The sequence below is a fragment of the Bos taurus genome, chromosome 10 (genome assembly GCF_002263795.3).
Source record: "Bos taurus isolate L1 Dominette 01449 registration number 42190680 breed Hereford chromosome 10, ARS-UCD2.0, whole genome shotgun sequence".
In the NCBI taxonomy this organism is placed as follows: Eukaryota; Metazoa; Chordata; class Mammalia; order Artiodactyla; family Bovidae; genus Bos; species Bos taurus.
The window spans coordinates 84,560,820-84,577,364 of NC_037337.1; the positions used below are offsets into that span (position 1 = coordinate 84,560,820).

The 16,545-nt window shown below is 36.5% G+C and overlaps 1 protein-coding gene across 1 annotated transcript in view; it reads left to right on the forward strand.

Annotated features, from left to right (window-relative positions):
* The first annotated feature begins 587 nt into the window (after positions 1-587).
* Positions 588-16,545, forward strand: part of RBM25 (RNA binding motif protein 25) — a 47,511-nt gene continuing 31,553 nt past the window's right edge. Inside the window, exons 1-5 of the mRNA XM_059890933.1 lie at positions 588-753; positions 7,182-7,298; positions 7,410-7,530; positions 10,743-10,792; positions 12,950-13,117. Of these exons, the coding sequence (XP_059746916.1) occupies positions 7,257-7,298; positions 7,410-7,530; positions 10,743-10,792; positions 12,950-13,117 (381 nt within the window). The 5' untranslated portion in view covers positions 588-753; positions 7,182-7,256. The remainder of the gene's footprint in view (positions 754-7,181; positions 7,299-7,409; positions 7,531-10,742; positions 10,793-12,949; positions 13,118-16,545) is intronic.

A 16,545-nucleotide genomic window follows, 5' to 3' on the forward strand; every position in this document is an offset into this window, starting at 1 on the left:
AATCTAATCACTGAAATGCTATGGGTTAAATACTATTACAGGCCGTTTTTAAGAATTCCAAACATGTTTTAGCCGCCTCTTTGGCCCTACCAGCGCGTGTAAGCTTTCCTGTTTGTGTATGTGCGCACTTTTTCAAAACCACAGCCTTAGCCACTTATCTCTTGGTATCAACAGTAGTTTTCTAGGATTAGCACTTGGGATTTCTACTGAGGAGCTGCGTGAGACCCAGTTATCAGCCCATCGAACTTCAGTGAGCCACAAAGCAAGGTTCTGACCCCCAAAACACGAACTACCGAAAGCGGGAAGCCCTCTTTACAGTCCTCACACCGAGTCCAGCAGGAACCTTGACCTCAAGATGGCGTCGCGTAATCATAAGATTCAATCAGCTCCAATCAAAAATGGCAGGGTGGGTCGTAAATGACGGCTCAAGACTTTCTAGCCCTCATTAGGCGCTCCATCTCTATGGTGACTCGCCGCTGCGTGGTGATTCAGAGCCAAGAGTGAAGACTATCTATACGCGCTCTTCTCTATGATCCTCCTCCCCACGCCCCTGGCCGCAATGCACGCCGGGCACTAGGAAGACCTCCAGAAGAAGCTCCCCGCGCAGCGCGGCAGTGTTTTGCGGCCTGTGCGAGTAGGCGCTTTGGAATCAGTCTCCCGGATAGCGGCGCGCAGAAACCTCGAACCGGTGGAGCCCACTTGTAACCTGGAGCCCGGAAGACCGCGAAGACAGTACCGTTTCCTCAGCGGCGGGTGAGTTCACGCCTCAGAACGCGTGTGGAAACCGGGAGACTGGGTACTTCGGTTGGGGGCGGAGGGAAAGCCTGGGAGGCTGCGAGAGGGCCGGGGTGGGATGGGAATAAGGGGACGGGGGCGGGGAGTTGGGGTGGGGGAGGGGACGGGCACGAGGCTTGGGTTTCTCCACTTCTCTAAGGCCTGGAAAATCTGTGGGCCTAGCGGCAGCCGGTGCAAGCCAAACCTCCCGGCAGAGCCTTCCTCCTTGCATTGTCGCCCACTTTTCCTTTCCTTTCCCCGGCTCGCCACAGAGTGGCCTCGGCCCATTCTGGACTCCGCGTTTGCCAGAAAACGAGCGGTCGCCCCCCCTGGGGAGTCCTTTCCTGAGATCCCTTTCAAGCCTGAGCCTGCGGAAGCCCTCCGGTAGATATTCTGGGCCGAGGGTACAATTGCTGCAGACTCTGCCTAGAAGCTGGCCAGCACCCACCCTTTTTAGCGGGGGTGGGGTAGGGGGGCTGGCCACCGTCTCATTTCTTTCCCTTCCTCTCTGGTCATCTAAAGCCCGCCACCGAGTGAACTGCCCTCTCTCCCCCCGTCCCCCCCACTCCCCCCGCCCCCCACCCTGACTTAAATTTAGCTGCTGCCCAACTTTTCTAGCACCCTCCTGGTTGGTTTGCCTGTCTTAAGATTGTGATGAGTGTTGTGGCCCTGCCCCTTTGCTCCCCTGGAGGTTACAGTAAACTGTGTCTCCATTGATTCTAGGAGAGGTCCAACATCCACGTTAGAATATGTTACTTCGTTCTCATCCGTCTGTGGTCTTCATTACTGCTTTTACAACACGTTTTTAGAACAAGTTCTAGGAGTATGAAGATTATTTTGAAGTTACGTAATACGGTTTTTATATTGCCACGGAAAAGCCATTTTGATAACTGGGCAGAGTGGAGCAGACCAGAAGGAGGGAGGAAATTGGGCTTCTCTTGCACCAGACTGCTCTAGTTGTGAAGTACTGTGAATTGGGTATTTGGCAGTAAGCAATTTTTATATTGTTCTGAGAGCTTTACTTTCTAAAAGGTAATTTCCAAAATGTTCAGAGGGTGGAAAGGCAAACAGTTGGTCAGTAATAGTTCCTCACGATTCAAGTGGAGATACTATGCTGTTTTAACTCATTTAATTTTTCTTGAAGCCTTGGTTTTCTTCACCTGTAAAGTGAAGATTATTGATGATATCCACCTCGTAGGTTATTGGAGTTGGGAATTAATTGAGAGAAACGAATGTAAAATCCTTAGTGCAATAACCAGGTAACATATTAAGTGTTTAGGCATATTAACTGATAGTGTTTGTTGTTTAAGAATTTTCACTGAGGTACAGGAGCCTATCCCTGACTTAACATTTCTTACAGTGTACCCTGGATAGAGTTGTATAAAGTCAGAGTTAATCATTAGTATGTTATTATTAGAAAAGGCATTGTGATAAGCAAAAACAGCCTTTGGATTGGCAATTTAGGATAGTGGGGACCTTGGAGTCCTTATCCGCGAATTGTATTCTTTTGGATAAGTTAGCTTCTTCATCAGTAAAAGAAAAATATATTTTACACTAGGTAATTTGGGAGGCTAAATGAGATGACCTGTGTTGAAAGCTTTTGTAAACAAAAGTAGATTAAAATTAGTTGACGTTTTCATGACATTGGTAACCCCAGAAGATGAATTATTTCCTTTTTGGCTACCCCCAAGTTAGCTGTATTTCATATACTTTCTTAATTTACACATAATTTAGAGAAAAATTATATTGACTGTTCTGTAGAAATGATAGTAATCATTGGCTCTTAATATTGTATAAAAGCATGCTGTTTTATCTTTTTAATTTCTTGATAGTTCTTTATGATACTGCTACTGATGTTCATAAGAGGATTTTGATTCCTCAGTTTTTTGAATATAATTTTTCCTAACTTTTTTTGAATTTTGAAACTCCAGAAAATGAAAACATATTTTCACTGAGAATTACTGCTATTGCTTTTTAACTTTTTATTTTGACATAATTTCAGACTTAAAAAAATGTTGTAAGAATGATACAAAAGGATTCTCAAATATCTTTCACCCAGATTCCCCAAATGTTAACAGTTTACCTGTTTGCTTTATCTTCCTCTTCTCTTTGTCTTCATAGTTTTCTTCTGAAATCTTTGCTAGTAAGTTGCAGATGTGGCGTCCCACTTAACCCCCCCCCCCCAATACTTAAGTGTGTATTTCCTAAAAACAATTACATTCTCTAACAACAAAATCAGGAAATTAATATTGATACAGTGTAGTCTACAGGTCTTAATTTGGTTTTGCCTGAAGGAGTCAGGAATTGGTATTGATAATTTTTTTTAAGTTTATTAAGGTATAATTGACATATAAAACACGCTCATTGTAATGTATGATTCAGTGATTTTTTAGTATATGTGCAGAGATGTGCAACCATTGTCTCAAAGGCGCTCTCTTTTTTGTTTACAAGTCACTTCCTACTCCCACCGTAGCTCCAGACTGCCACTGATCTCTGTTGCGTTAGGCTTGCCTTGCGTAGGCTGGGACAGTTACGTCATCCATTGTACCTTGCAGGCTGTACGCACAGCAGGAGACAGTGCATGCTACACTAATAATCATTCATATCTAATGTTTAGCCCCTGGGTTGGTTGTGTAACTACATGTATCTTAAAATTTTCTCTCTTAGAACTAATAAAAATAATGTTAGAAAAGAATCTGGCACATAATTGGAGCTAGATGTTCTATGGAATAAATGAGTAAGTTGTATATGAGTGCTGAGGAGGAACTGTTGGTTTTAGAAAGTTGTCCTGATGAGGTTAGCCTGTTAAGTCTATATCCCAGGTGAAATACTTAGTTTCTGTCGGGATAAATTTGTAATGGATGAATGCATATAAGCAGTAATGGTATTCTTAAGAGTGCAGAAAAAGTGGTTAAAGGTGAAAAAGAAAAGCAGAGTGCATAGATGAAGCTTTAGAAGTTTATTTTGTTTTGGGGGAGGACCAAATTTATTGAGATAAAATTTACATACATTAAAATGCATCCATTTTAATTTCAGTCAATTTTGATGAATACCTAAACCTGTCTGATCACTGCCACAATAGAGATAGGAAACACTTCCAACATAGGTTCTTGTTTTTGTTATTTTGGGCCATAAAGTTTCATCCTTGGTGGATAAAAATGTTTTGAACCTTCCAAAAGTGAAGCACTGCTTTTCAAGTATTCTTTAAATGCTTTAAATTTAAAGTATTTTTTAAGTAAGTCATTTCAATGCTGATAAAATAAGCTCATCTCTGTTAAACCCCACACACAATCCCTCGGGAATTGACCACATTCAGAATATATCTAGAAACCAGTAATGTGTCACTTCACTGCCACCACCTGTTCTAGGCCACCTCTCTTGCCTGGGTTATTTCAGTAGTCTCTTACTTTTCTACCCTTGTTCTCCTCCAGTCTTAACATAGGGGCCAGTGACACTGTTAAAATAAAAGTCAGGTCAAAAACCTTTCGGAATAAAACCAGTATTTTTACAGCAGTTTACAAAGCATTACATTACATTACATTGTATTACATTACATTACATTACATTACATTACATTACATTGAACCCCCTTCCCATCTCCAGTTTGCGCCAGTACTGTGCTTCAGCTGTTGGCCTTCTTACTCCTCGTGCAGACACACCTCAGGTTCTTTGTATTTGCAGTTTCCTTTGCTTGAAAGGCTGTTGCCCCCCAATATAGGGCTTTCTGCCTCATTCTCTTGCAAGTCTTTTTAAATGTTGCCTTCTTGGTGAAGCCTGACCACCTTGTCTAAAATAAAGCATTCTTTAGCTCTCTTCCCTATTTCATTCAACAAAGTACATACCAACTTTGAATATCTTTATAATGTATTGTAAGAGTATTACAGTTTATCAACTACAGGTAGATAAACTTTGCTTATTCTAAAAGTTTATTCTCAGTCATTCCATATACATCAAAACATACCAAACTCTATGTTGAAATATGTGGTTGATACTCTCCTTTTAGGGTGTTTAAAGTGAACATTAATAATTATCAGAGATCACCAGAAATGTTTGTTTTCTGAATTTCCGTAGGAGGGGCCATTATCTTATTAAGATTGCCTTCATCTTTGAAGTTCAGCCTATGAATAAGCAAGTTTTAAACAGTTCCAAATAAAAGGGAAATATTCTGTAGAAAAATTGGAGTGAATGAAATGGGTGTATTGCATAAACTAAAACATAATCTGGTTAATTCTTAACAGAATGAAAAGACATTTGAAAACTGAAAAAATATAGTTTAAACGCCAAGAACATAGAGGGTTTTTTTTGTTTTGTTTTTAAAGCAGTACTTGCATTTAATACTTGGGGGAAAAGTGATTCTAAAGATGAATTCATGGTTCAATCTTTGTAACCATTGTGAGGCTAGGTGCTTGTCACTGCTCGAATTGTACCCACACGTGGTAACTTAATAAATTTATTTAAAGAGTTTCTTAGAGTTTATTTGTTTACTGATTCATTCATTGAACAGGTATTAATAACAACTGTTCTTCTAAGAAAGTGCTGAGATAGAGCATTATAATGATAATACAAGAGCTTCTGTAAGTAGGACAGTAGTAGCCCTCAGTGTTTTAAAAGGATACACACTCTTGTCCCCTTCCATATAGAATATTTGCTTTTGTTTTGGGCAAAAAAGTATTTTTAAAAATCATTTAAAGATTCAGCACATTTGCAGTCTTAAATTAGTTGCATTCATACCTACTATTTTAAGGCATTTCCAATAGCTTACTAGCTGGTATATGGCATTATTCTAGATATTTATTTTACCTGTAAAGCTTTCTGAATATTTTAAGTGTGCTGTGTTTTTGAAATTGAAGTTTATATTTTATAGAATATTTCAATATTTTAACTTAAGGGAAAACACTCTGAGGAAGAATAGCTATGAAGATGAAGGGCATGCTTTTTAAAGAAATGTCTGATAAAGGAGTAAAAAGATACTCAAATCTCATTAATGAGTAGGGAAATTCAAGGAGAAACGAGTATTTTTTTTTTACTTATCAGATTGGAATGATGGTGCGGATAGAAGGAAGGGGCATACCTAGATACTCTTGGTGGGAATATTAATTTGTACAGTAGGTTTGGAGGAGGATTTGGAGGTAAAGTGTAGATATATAATAGTACTGATCTGTATTATTGAATTACTTGGCACAGGTGCTTAGAGTTATATGTCCATTATGTCCAAGAACATTTAATATTATTTATAAGAGGTAAAATACGGAGATAACCATCCATGTTGGTAGATAGTTGTATCTATATAGTAATAGTTTACTGCATTATAAAGGATGGAGTAGAAGTTGATGACATGAAGGGATGTTAATAATGAGGGAGAAATGTACATAACAATATACTATGGTTACATGGCTTGCACAAAAACATAAATGATTATATATTAGTTTGTGTAGAGAAAGGTATTTTAGAAGAATACAATGATTTATACCAAACTTGGGATTAGAGGCAAGGAAGTGAAGACATGCACTTTTTATCCTCTCTCTTCTGAAGGATGAATAAAACAATATATAAAACCCAGAAAAGAAAATAGTAGAGAAAAACATTTTTTAAAAGCTTTAGACAACTCTGGATCCCTTGTTACGGGGTATAGGTAGGGGAGTTTTTCCAAGGATGCAACAGAAAATCTCCTGTTAATCAAGTTGCATTAATTTTTAAGCTGCATCATTAATATCAGATCAATCCACTTATTTTGGTGCATGAAATCTTGTTAGGACATTCTAACATCATTTTTCTAAACTTTTCCCAGTAGTTTTGGATACTTGAGTACGTTGACAAAAATATTGACAATATAAAATTTGAGGGTAAGGAAAGTCTTAAGTATTTCTATTCATTAGGGAAAAGACAAGTTTTCTTTTAAGTGATACTAGTGTCATAAACGAAATGAAACAGTTCATTGTGTTCTTGTATTTTTAAAAATCAAATACCAGCATCTGATTCTTGAATTTCATCCATTCATTGAATATCGTTCAGGAATGGTAAAGAGGTTTGCTTTAAAGTTTAAGAAAAATTATCACTTTTTTTTCATTGTCATAAATTGGATATTTTCTTTATATTTGAATGATTACAATGGGACCTGATACCTGGAGGTTCCCCCCCACCTCCCCAGGTTTGTAGAATGTCACTGAGACATTGATCTGTTCAAGAACTGGCCAACACTGAATCAGCAAATACTGTGTGACTTTGTTCGTTTAGTTTTCAGGATGCATAAAAAAATGAATGCTTCAGAACACTTAAAAACTGTTAGATATTTTCCTGAATTCTGAGTTTGGTTTAAAAAGATTCATTGATGTTTGGTACTTAATTTTTGGATATTAACAACCTCAAAATTTTTTTCTTCCTTTATATGTATTCCCATATGATTGTAGGAGTCTATCCTGAACTTAGATCGTGTACATTTTGGGAACTTATTTTAGAAAAAATCTAAGTTTAAAAAATTCTCAATGGACAGACAGAGAAAAGAGGGTCTTTGCCAACTCCTTTGGGTAAGAAACTTCAGAATTTTGCAGATACTCTAAAAATGAAGGCCAAGAAACCAGGCATATCAAATTGTAAATTTTTCAAATAACGTGATTTGCCATGATTTCTTTCTTTAGACCGCTGCAGTAAGAATGTCTTTCCCCCCTCATTTGAATCGCCCTCCGATGGGAATCCCAGCACTCCCACCAGGGATCCCACCCCCACAGTTCCCTGGCTTTCCACCACCCGTGCCTCCAGGTGAGTTTGTGGTACTGTTGCTTCTGCAGTTGATGACAGTGTTGTGTTAGTTTCTGATATACAAGACAGTGATTCAGTTTCTTGGTTTTTTGTGTGTGTGTGTTTCAGTTTTATATATATGTATAGGCACGTACTTTTTTAAGATTCTTTTTCATTATACTTAAGATACTGAATATAGTTTTCCTGTGCTATACAGTAAATCCTTGTTGTTTATCTGTTTTATATATAGTAGTTTATATTTGCTGATCTCAAACTCTTTAATTTTTCCTCCCTGCTTGCCCTTTTGGTAACCATAAGTTTGTTTTCTGTCTGTGAGTCTGTTTGGTAAATAAGTTCATTTGTATCATTTTTTTAGATTTCACATGTACATGGTATCACTTGATGTTTGTGTTTCTCTGATTTACTTCACTTAATATGATAATCTCTGGGTCCATCCATGTTGCTGCAAATGGCATTATTTCATTCTTTTATAGCTAAGTAATATTCCATTGTAAACATCAGTATATACCACATCTTCATTCATTCATCTGTCGGTGTACATTTAGGTTGCTTTCATGTCTTGGCTATTATATATAGTGCTGTTGTGAACATTGGGGTGCATGTATATTTTGAATTAGAGTTTTCTCTGTATATGCCCAGAAGTGGGCATCATACGGTTGTGGGATCATATGGTAGCTCTACTTTTAGTTTTTAGGAACCTCCATACTATTTTCTGGGGCTTCCCTGGTGACTCAGTCGGTAAAGATTCTGTCTGCAAGGCAGGAGTCTGCCTGCAGTACAGTAGACCTGGGTTTGATCCCTGGGTCTGGAAAATCCCCCTGGAGAAGGAAATAGCAACCCATTCCGGTATTCCTGCCTGGGAAATCCCTTGGACAGAGGAACCTGGTGGTCTACAGTGCATGGAGTCACAAAGAGTTGGACACGACTTAGCAACTAAACCACAACAACATACTGTTTTCTATAGGGCTGCGCCAGTTTACATTCCCACCAATGATGGTGGTTTTTTTTAATGTGTCCTTATGTCATTGCAATATTATCTTTAGAAAATATGTGTGTGAGTATTGGTAGAAACGCTGCCCGTTAGCGTTCTAGAAATGTGATGTCTCATTTTCCTATGGTGGGAGTTTTCATTTCTGGCTGAGTATCAAACTCATCTGGGAAATTAAAAATCTTTATTTAAATAATAGGTAATACATTTATACCAATCAAAAAGGTATACAGTGAAAAACTTTTCTTACCTTCCTATATAATTTATTACTATCCCCTTACTGAAACGCGAAAACAAAACAGGGTTATTAGTTTCTTCTTTATCCTTCCAGATGTTTTTTGGTGCATATTACAAGCCGCTCTAAGTATATATTTTTCTATTCCATTTGTTTTTGTGTAATTCCTTTAACACAGATAATGTAGTAACATCATATATATACTATTTTGCCTTAACTTATATATATATAGTTTATATGTATATTAACTATATATATAAGTTAATAAAAATTAATATATAAGCTTATATATATATATATATATATATGTATTTGACTATTATCTTGGAGAGGTTTCCAAAGTTCTATATAAAAGCTTCCTGTATTCAGTGTTTTATAAAGTAAAAGTTTTTTAAGTCCAACCCCAACGTACTGAATCAAATCCTTAGAAATTAAGGCCCAGGAATGTCTTTTTAACAGGTTCACAGGTGATTCCTAAGTATCCATTTAAGCACAGTTAAGAGAACCCAATTTGAGAACTGTTATCTTGAGATTTATAATTAGCACTGCTTGACTTAAACTTTTCCTCTGGTTTATGAGTGGTAGTTCAGATTTTTTTTTTTAATGGGATTGAAAGCATTTTGTACAGATTCAGTTTCCCTTATGAAAGATAGTATCTAAGAGTTCTCCTTACGTTGCATGTTGGGAAGTATTTTCATTTAACGTAGAATCCATGTAATTCAGGTTGAAAGCAACAGATGATCTTGTAAACCAACTAGAAGTATTTCTTTTTTAGGAAAGCTTTACATCAGTGACCTGGCTTTAACCATTGGATTATCTGTTTGAAATTACAGTGTTTACTAAAGAGCTTGACTGTTGCAGAATCAAAAGTACCTTGCAATTGGCTAATTTGATGGGTTGTTAATTCATAACATGTACATTACAGAGGCTCAGCTTTGGGGGCCTCCTACCCTTAGGTCAAGTACACAGCTGTGTTGGAGTAGATGTGAAAAGCCACAAGATAAATATGGAATTTTTCTGGAGTATCATTTAAAGCTTCAGCAATTTGAGGGTAAATCATAATTTAAAAAAACAACTACTTATGCATGTACATCGTGGAGTAGAATGCTGTACTTATAAAAGTTTTTAGGACATTTATGCTTGTAACTAGCTGTTCTAAGCTGTTCTTTTAGATAATCATGGATATGTATTTGTTACCCCCTTGCCGCCAGGGACGTAGTGGGAGAGCTTAAGTACTATCACTGTATTATTCCATGTAACAGTTAATGAATTACAGTTAGTAACTTAACTGCCCTGTGATAAAGGAGTTTGTCCTGAAAAGAGGGATTAAGAAAATAGTATTAACAGAAATCTGAGTAGTTATCAACCATCAAACATTAATTTCTTGAGAAGGATAGTGTCCTGAGCCACTTCATTTGGGCATCAATTTTTGAGGGGTTCTTTATTTTTTTATTAGTCTCATAATATCTATTTTCTGATAGTCTTTCCTAGTAACATACTTTTAACCAAGTCCTTGTGTTACACAGTTATAGGGAAGACTAGATTACTTCCAGTTTGTGAAGAAATTTTAAGGCATTGACAATAAAGCTTAATCACTTGTTCAGAATCAGGAAAGGTGATGATGAAAATCGTTTGTTTCCTTACCGGTGTATTGGTTTTATAGAAGAAATTTTAAATTCCTTTTAATTTTTAAAAAACACATACTAAATGAATTAATAACTGTCCACAATTTTGTACTCATTAAGGCAATAGCAGGTTGTGGTAGTCTTTTTGGTTTATGAGTGTTTTTGTTTTTAAGTTTATTTAGATAGACCAATCTGTAAAGTACATTTGGTTTTGAAAAATATCTCATTAATATCTCACTTATTAGCCTTATATTTCCCCTTAAAAGAACTATGAAGGTACTTATTTTTATGGCATGTACTTAATATAGAATATATTCTTGTATATATAATTATATTCTTAAGACTCATTTTGCTTCTTTTTTAGGGACCCCAATGATTCCTGTACCGATGAGCATTATGGCTCCTGCTCCAACTGTAAGTATAACTTTTAAGGAGGAGTTACAAGTACTACTGCTTTTAATTGAATCTAAACAATTTGATAAACAGATAAATTATTTTAAAAGTTTAAATAATAGGAAGAAAGAGCATTTATATATATCATACTAATTTAAATATTATTTTCTCTCAAGTACAGTTGCTCCTAAAATAATGCTCCCTAAATAAATTATTTTGTTTTTGTGATTTTCCTCTTATTCTCTAGACTCTTCATATACTGTTACTTCAGATTTAGACATTGACTCTTCCATCACTCCCTCATGTCTTGGTCCTTGAAAGTAGGAGATGTGATCTGACGTATCTGATTTCTTAAAAGAAAAAAAAAATGCAGAAATTATCTAGTAGAAATTTAAAATTTGAAATGAATGTTGAATATATTTTTACACTTTGCTCTGACATACCTGATTTTTAGCTTCTTCAAAACTATTTTTTTTCTCTGTCCTCTGTCGTCAAGCTTTCTTAAGTTTTACTGAAACTTCTTCTCTGCTGAAGTTTTATTATTCAGTCTTATGTCTTGAACTTTAATTCTCCACATTCATAAAAGCTTCTGTACACTCTAGGCATCTTAGTTAAGAATGCTAGTATACTGTAGAAAGAAAGAAAGTGAAGTCGCTCAGTCGTGTCCGACTCTTTTGCAACCCCCTGACCGTAGCCTACCAGGCTCCTCTGTCCATGGGATTTTCCAGACAATAGTACTGGAGTGGATTGCCATTTCCTTCTCCAGGGGATCTTCCCGACCCAGGGATCAAACTCCAGTCTCCCACATTGTAGACAGATGCTTTACGGTCTAAGCCACCAGGGAAGTCCTCAAGACTAGTATACTGTAACACGTGATTAAATGATAACCCCCTTGATGTATATTTAACCAGAATTTTTCTTTGAGTTAATTAGTAGAATATAGAGTTTAAATTGTAATTCTTTTGTGAGGGAGATTAGGTCTCATTACTTTTAGCTATTTTTGTTTTTTTGACCTGTGGGTTTTGAAGAGGGAGGGAAGTGTTATTTATATTAAAAGCATAGTGAAATAGGAACTTGCTGTGAGGCGGACCAAGGGGGCGGTCCAGCTCTTCTTGCATTGGACATTCATTGGAAGACATGCACTGGGAAACCTCCACATGACAAGTACTCTTATCCTCCTGCATGTCAGCCTAGGAAAGGCAGCTCCCCCAATTCACCACTTCAGTGCTGACTGTATATGTGTTGCTAGATTCAGTTCCAAATATAAAGATGAGTAAGACTATTCCCTCTGGGAATTTGAACTTTATGAAAGGAAAAATAAGATAGAAACACAAGTAACTGAGAAAAGGTAAACCTAAAGTGTGGGGAGAGTGCTATGGGAATATTTGAAATTCTGCAGGAAAATTAGCAGGGATAATTGAAGTTTCCTTTTATACTAGTACAGAGTACAGTAGGTGAAGAAATGTGTGGGTATATTTGAAAACTTTAAATGATTTTTGATGTCTTAAACATAAAATTTCTATCCAAGTTTTTTTATTTGGTCGTCCAAGTTGTGTTTAAAAGAAAGGTAATCCAATAGTGAGTTTCCCTGGTGGCTCAGTGGTAAGGAATCCGCCTGCCAATGCAAGAGATGCAGGTTCGATTACTGATCCAGGAACATCTCCTGGAGAAGGAAATGGTAACTCACTCCAGTATTATTGCTGGGAAATCCCATGGACAGAGGAGCCTGGAGGGCTACAGTCCTTGGGGTTGCAAAAGAGTTGGATACAACTTAGCTACTAAACAATAACAGCAAAATCTAATAGTGACACTTTACTTGTCATGAATAAGTTGTATTAATGAAAAATGTGCTTTGAGAACTTTATATTAAATACATAGAACCTATAGTAATATTAAATATATAGAACCTGTAGTTATATTAAATATATAGAACCTGTCCTTTATGTTTGCTACTTTAAAATAGGTGTTTTGGGACTTCCCTGGTGGTCCAGTGGTTAAGGCTCTGAGCTTCCACTGCAGTGGGCATGGGTTCCATCCGGGTGTGGGAACTAAGTTCCCGCATGGTGTTTGATGTGGCTAAAAAAAAAAGCTAAAATTGATGTTTTACCCTAGTGTTACATTAAGTGTGACCGCAAATTTAATTGCAAGTTCAAATGTTATTGTCTTTCTTCACTTTAGGTCTTAGTACCCACAGTGTCCATGGTTGGAAAGCATTTGGGAGCAAGAAAGGATCATCCAGGCTTGAAGGCTAAAGAGAATGATGAAAACTGTGGCCCCACCACTACAGTTTTTGTTGGCAACATTTCTGAGAAAGCCTCAGACATGCTTATAAGACAGCTCCTTGCTGTAAGTTAAACTGTTTATTTTTCATTAAAAAACTTTTTTGTTGTTAATTTCAGGCTTAAGAAAAATCAGAGAAGACTGAATTATTGTCTCGTTTATATTTTGAAAAGTTTCAATCCTGCAAAAAAGTTGAATAGTGAACACCTTTGCAACACATTTTGCCACATTTGTTTTCTTTCTCTCTCTCCACACACACGCCTCTCAGTTTTTTTCTGAATAGTTTGGGAATAAGTTGTGGCTTTACATTTCACCTCTGAATACTTCTTATATCTCCTATGACCAAGATACTTGCCTGCATTTTTCACACTTAGGAAATTTAAGGCTGATTCAGTATTGTTAATTAAAATACATACAGCTCATATTTTTACCAACAGTTTCTATAATAGGTGTTTTTTGTTTTTGGTCTATAATCCAATCAGGGATGTATATACATTGCATTAATTGTCATGGTTCTTTAGATAGCTTCTTTATTATAAGTTCCCTGCCTCTTTTTGTTTAACTTGTTTTTGTTTTTCGTGATATTGATGTTTTGAAGTGTCTGGGTCTTTTGCAGAATGTCTCACCCGATTTGAATGCATTTTTTAGAATGGCCATGTGTGATGACTATTCTCAGGTGCAGCATAGGAAGAAACACCATGTCTCTTGGTTCCATTTTTGATGGTATTAAGTTATTTGTTAAGGTGATCTGATCTCTCCATTTTAGGATATCTTTTCTCCCTTTGTCATTAATGAGTAACCTCTGGGTTAATATTTTGAGACTGTGTGAGTTCTTTTCTTTAGAAGCCTTTGGAACAATGATGTTAACGTCTAGTGGCGATTGATTGACTCCCTTTAAAGTTTTTATTCTGAGCATATATAGTCAGTTTTTTTGACTTGGTCATTGATTTTCTTTTTTGTCTTAGTCTTAAAATTCATCCTGATGCTACATGCACATTTTAAGTGAAAGAATACTGATTTTTTTAATGAAAAATAATGCTATCCATACTCACTCCTTCCATAATCTCTACTATGTCTTAGAGAAGTTATTTTAAAATTTTTTCCTTTTTCATTTTATAGGTAATGTACATTATTGCCATTTCTGTTTTATAAATCATGTTATCTTTGCATTAAAAAGTGTTCAGAAAAAAAAGGGATTTAAAAAATAAACATAAAACCTAGCTTTGTCAGATCTTAGTGTTTTGTGATGCTAGCTTTAGATTTTCATCCCAGAGAAACAAAACATGAAGGTCCTAATTCTCATTTCTGTCTTCCACAGAGGTAATAACCAGAGGGAATCCATTATCCTAAACTGGGTGTTTATCATTCCTGACCATATTTTTTACTTTAATTACGTATTTATATTCATAAAAGTTTATCATTTATGAGTTTAAATTCTGCGTTCCTCCAGTTTGCTTTTTTCGCCCAGCATATACGCAGCTCTAGTTTGTTCACTTTTCACTGCTATATACCATTGCATTACAGAGATAAGCGATAAATTGTCAGATTGTTTACTGATGGTCATATGGATCATTTTCACTTTTTGATATTGTTTTGCTATGTTATTACTGGTAATATGTCTTTATAAGCGAACATGGAAGTGCTTGCTTTGGCAGCACATACTAAGTGAACATGAAATAAATTCTGTCATGTATTCTCTTAGAAGTGGAATTTCTGTCATTGGGCATGCTTATCTTCACTTTGAAAGATAATGCCAATTTTCCCCCAAGGTAGAACGTTGGAAGGACATTTTATTGTATTTCTATTACAGATGTATTTTTAATTTTATTATTACTTATTTATTTTTGGCTGCACCGAGTCTTGATTGTTTGGCCTGGGCTTTCTCTAGTTGTGGCGAGTAGGGAACTGCTCTTCGCTGTGGTGGGCGGGCTCCTGGTTGCAGTGGTTCCTTCTGTTGAGGAGCACAGGCTCTCGGCACGCGGGGTCAGTAGTTGCGACTTGTGGGCTCTAGTGCAGGCTCAACAACTGTGGCGCATGGACTTAGCTGCCCTATAGCATGTGGGCTCTTACTTCCCTTGTTAGAGATTGAACCTGTGTCCACCCACATCGGCAGGCAGATTCTTAACCACTGACCCACCAGGGAAGTCCTCAGAGGACATTTTAAAAACATGTTTATTGAGATATAATCCACACACCATAAAATTCACCCTTTTATAATGCACAGTTCAGTGGCCTTTAGTATATTCAGAGAGTTTTGCAAACATCACAACTGTCTTAATTCTGAACATTTTTATCACCCCATATAGAAATATATATATATATATATATATATATATATAGAAAAACACGCTGTACCCATTAACATTGCTTCCCATTTTCTCCTCCCCTCAGCATCTGTTAAACCTGTCTCTGTGGATTTGCTTGTTCTGTGCATTTTATGTAAATGGATGTTTAGAATATGCGGCTTTTTTGTTTTGTCTTTCACTTAGCCTGATGTTTGTAAGATTCACCTATGGTGTAGCTTATTAGTGAAACTTTGTTCCTTTTTATGGCCAACTAATACTCCATTTAATGGATACACTACATTTTGTTATCCATTTATCAGTTGATGGACAACCAGTTGTTTCCACTGTGCTGCTGTGAATAATGATGCTGTGAATATTCATGTACAAGTTTTTATGTGGATATATGTGTATGTTTTCAATTTGAAACATCCCTTTTGAAAACTGTTGTTGATGTATATGTGCAGCAGAGTGTTTTTTAAGATATCTTTGAATTCTTGAATTTATCTCTTCTGTTTCTCTTTTTACTTGTAAGACTTTACATAGATGTCTGAGGAGCTTTGATTGTCCATATTTAAGAGTTAAGGATTAAAAGACTTGTGTACATAAGCTTACTTTGTAAAATGTTGGGCATCGCTGTAGGGTAATCTGACTGGCAGCCAGAGGTTTTAAATTCCGTGGAATGTTCTTTGAGGTGGGTTGATTTCTCTAGAAAACTTACAGTTTTATGCCTAGTTAAGTTTATGATTGACTGCCTGTATGAGGTTGCAGGTACAGGATTGACTTGAAGCATTTTTTGTTCACTTTCTTCAGATTTTTGCTATTCAGGCTCTCTTCTCTAGTGGTGGGGAAAAGGTAATTGCTTGAAGCCTCTGAGACTTTGATTATTTCATATTTGTATTGTCAGGCAGTAACTTATTTTTATTCAGCTTCACACTTCAGCCCAATACTCCACAGTACCTTTCGCCCGCGGTTTGGATCCACTAGGTTTTATATTGATAGAATCAGTTAGCCTAACTTTTTCTTTCTTATCAGTATCTGCTTCTGTACACACTTGGAGTCATAGCTTTCTTTGCTTTCCTGAATGAGCTATTATCCATCCATTTGCCTTTTGTCTTTGCAAAATTTTGTTGAATTATGGTGTTATTCTCTCACACTATGTTTGACCTTATGGTATTTTGTTTTTTATATGTATTTTGGCTGCACCGTGAG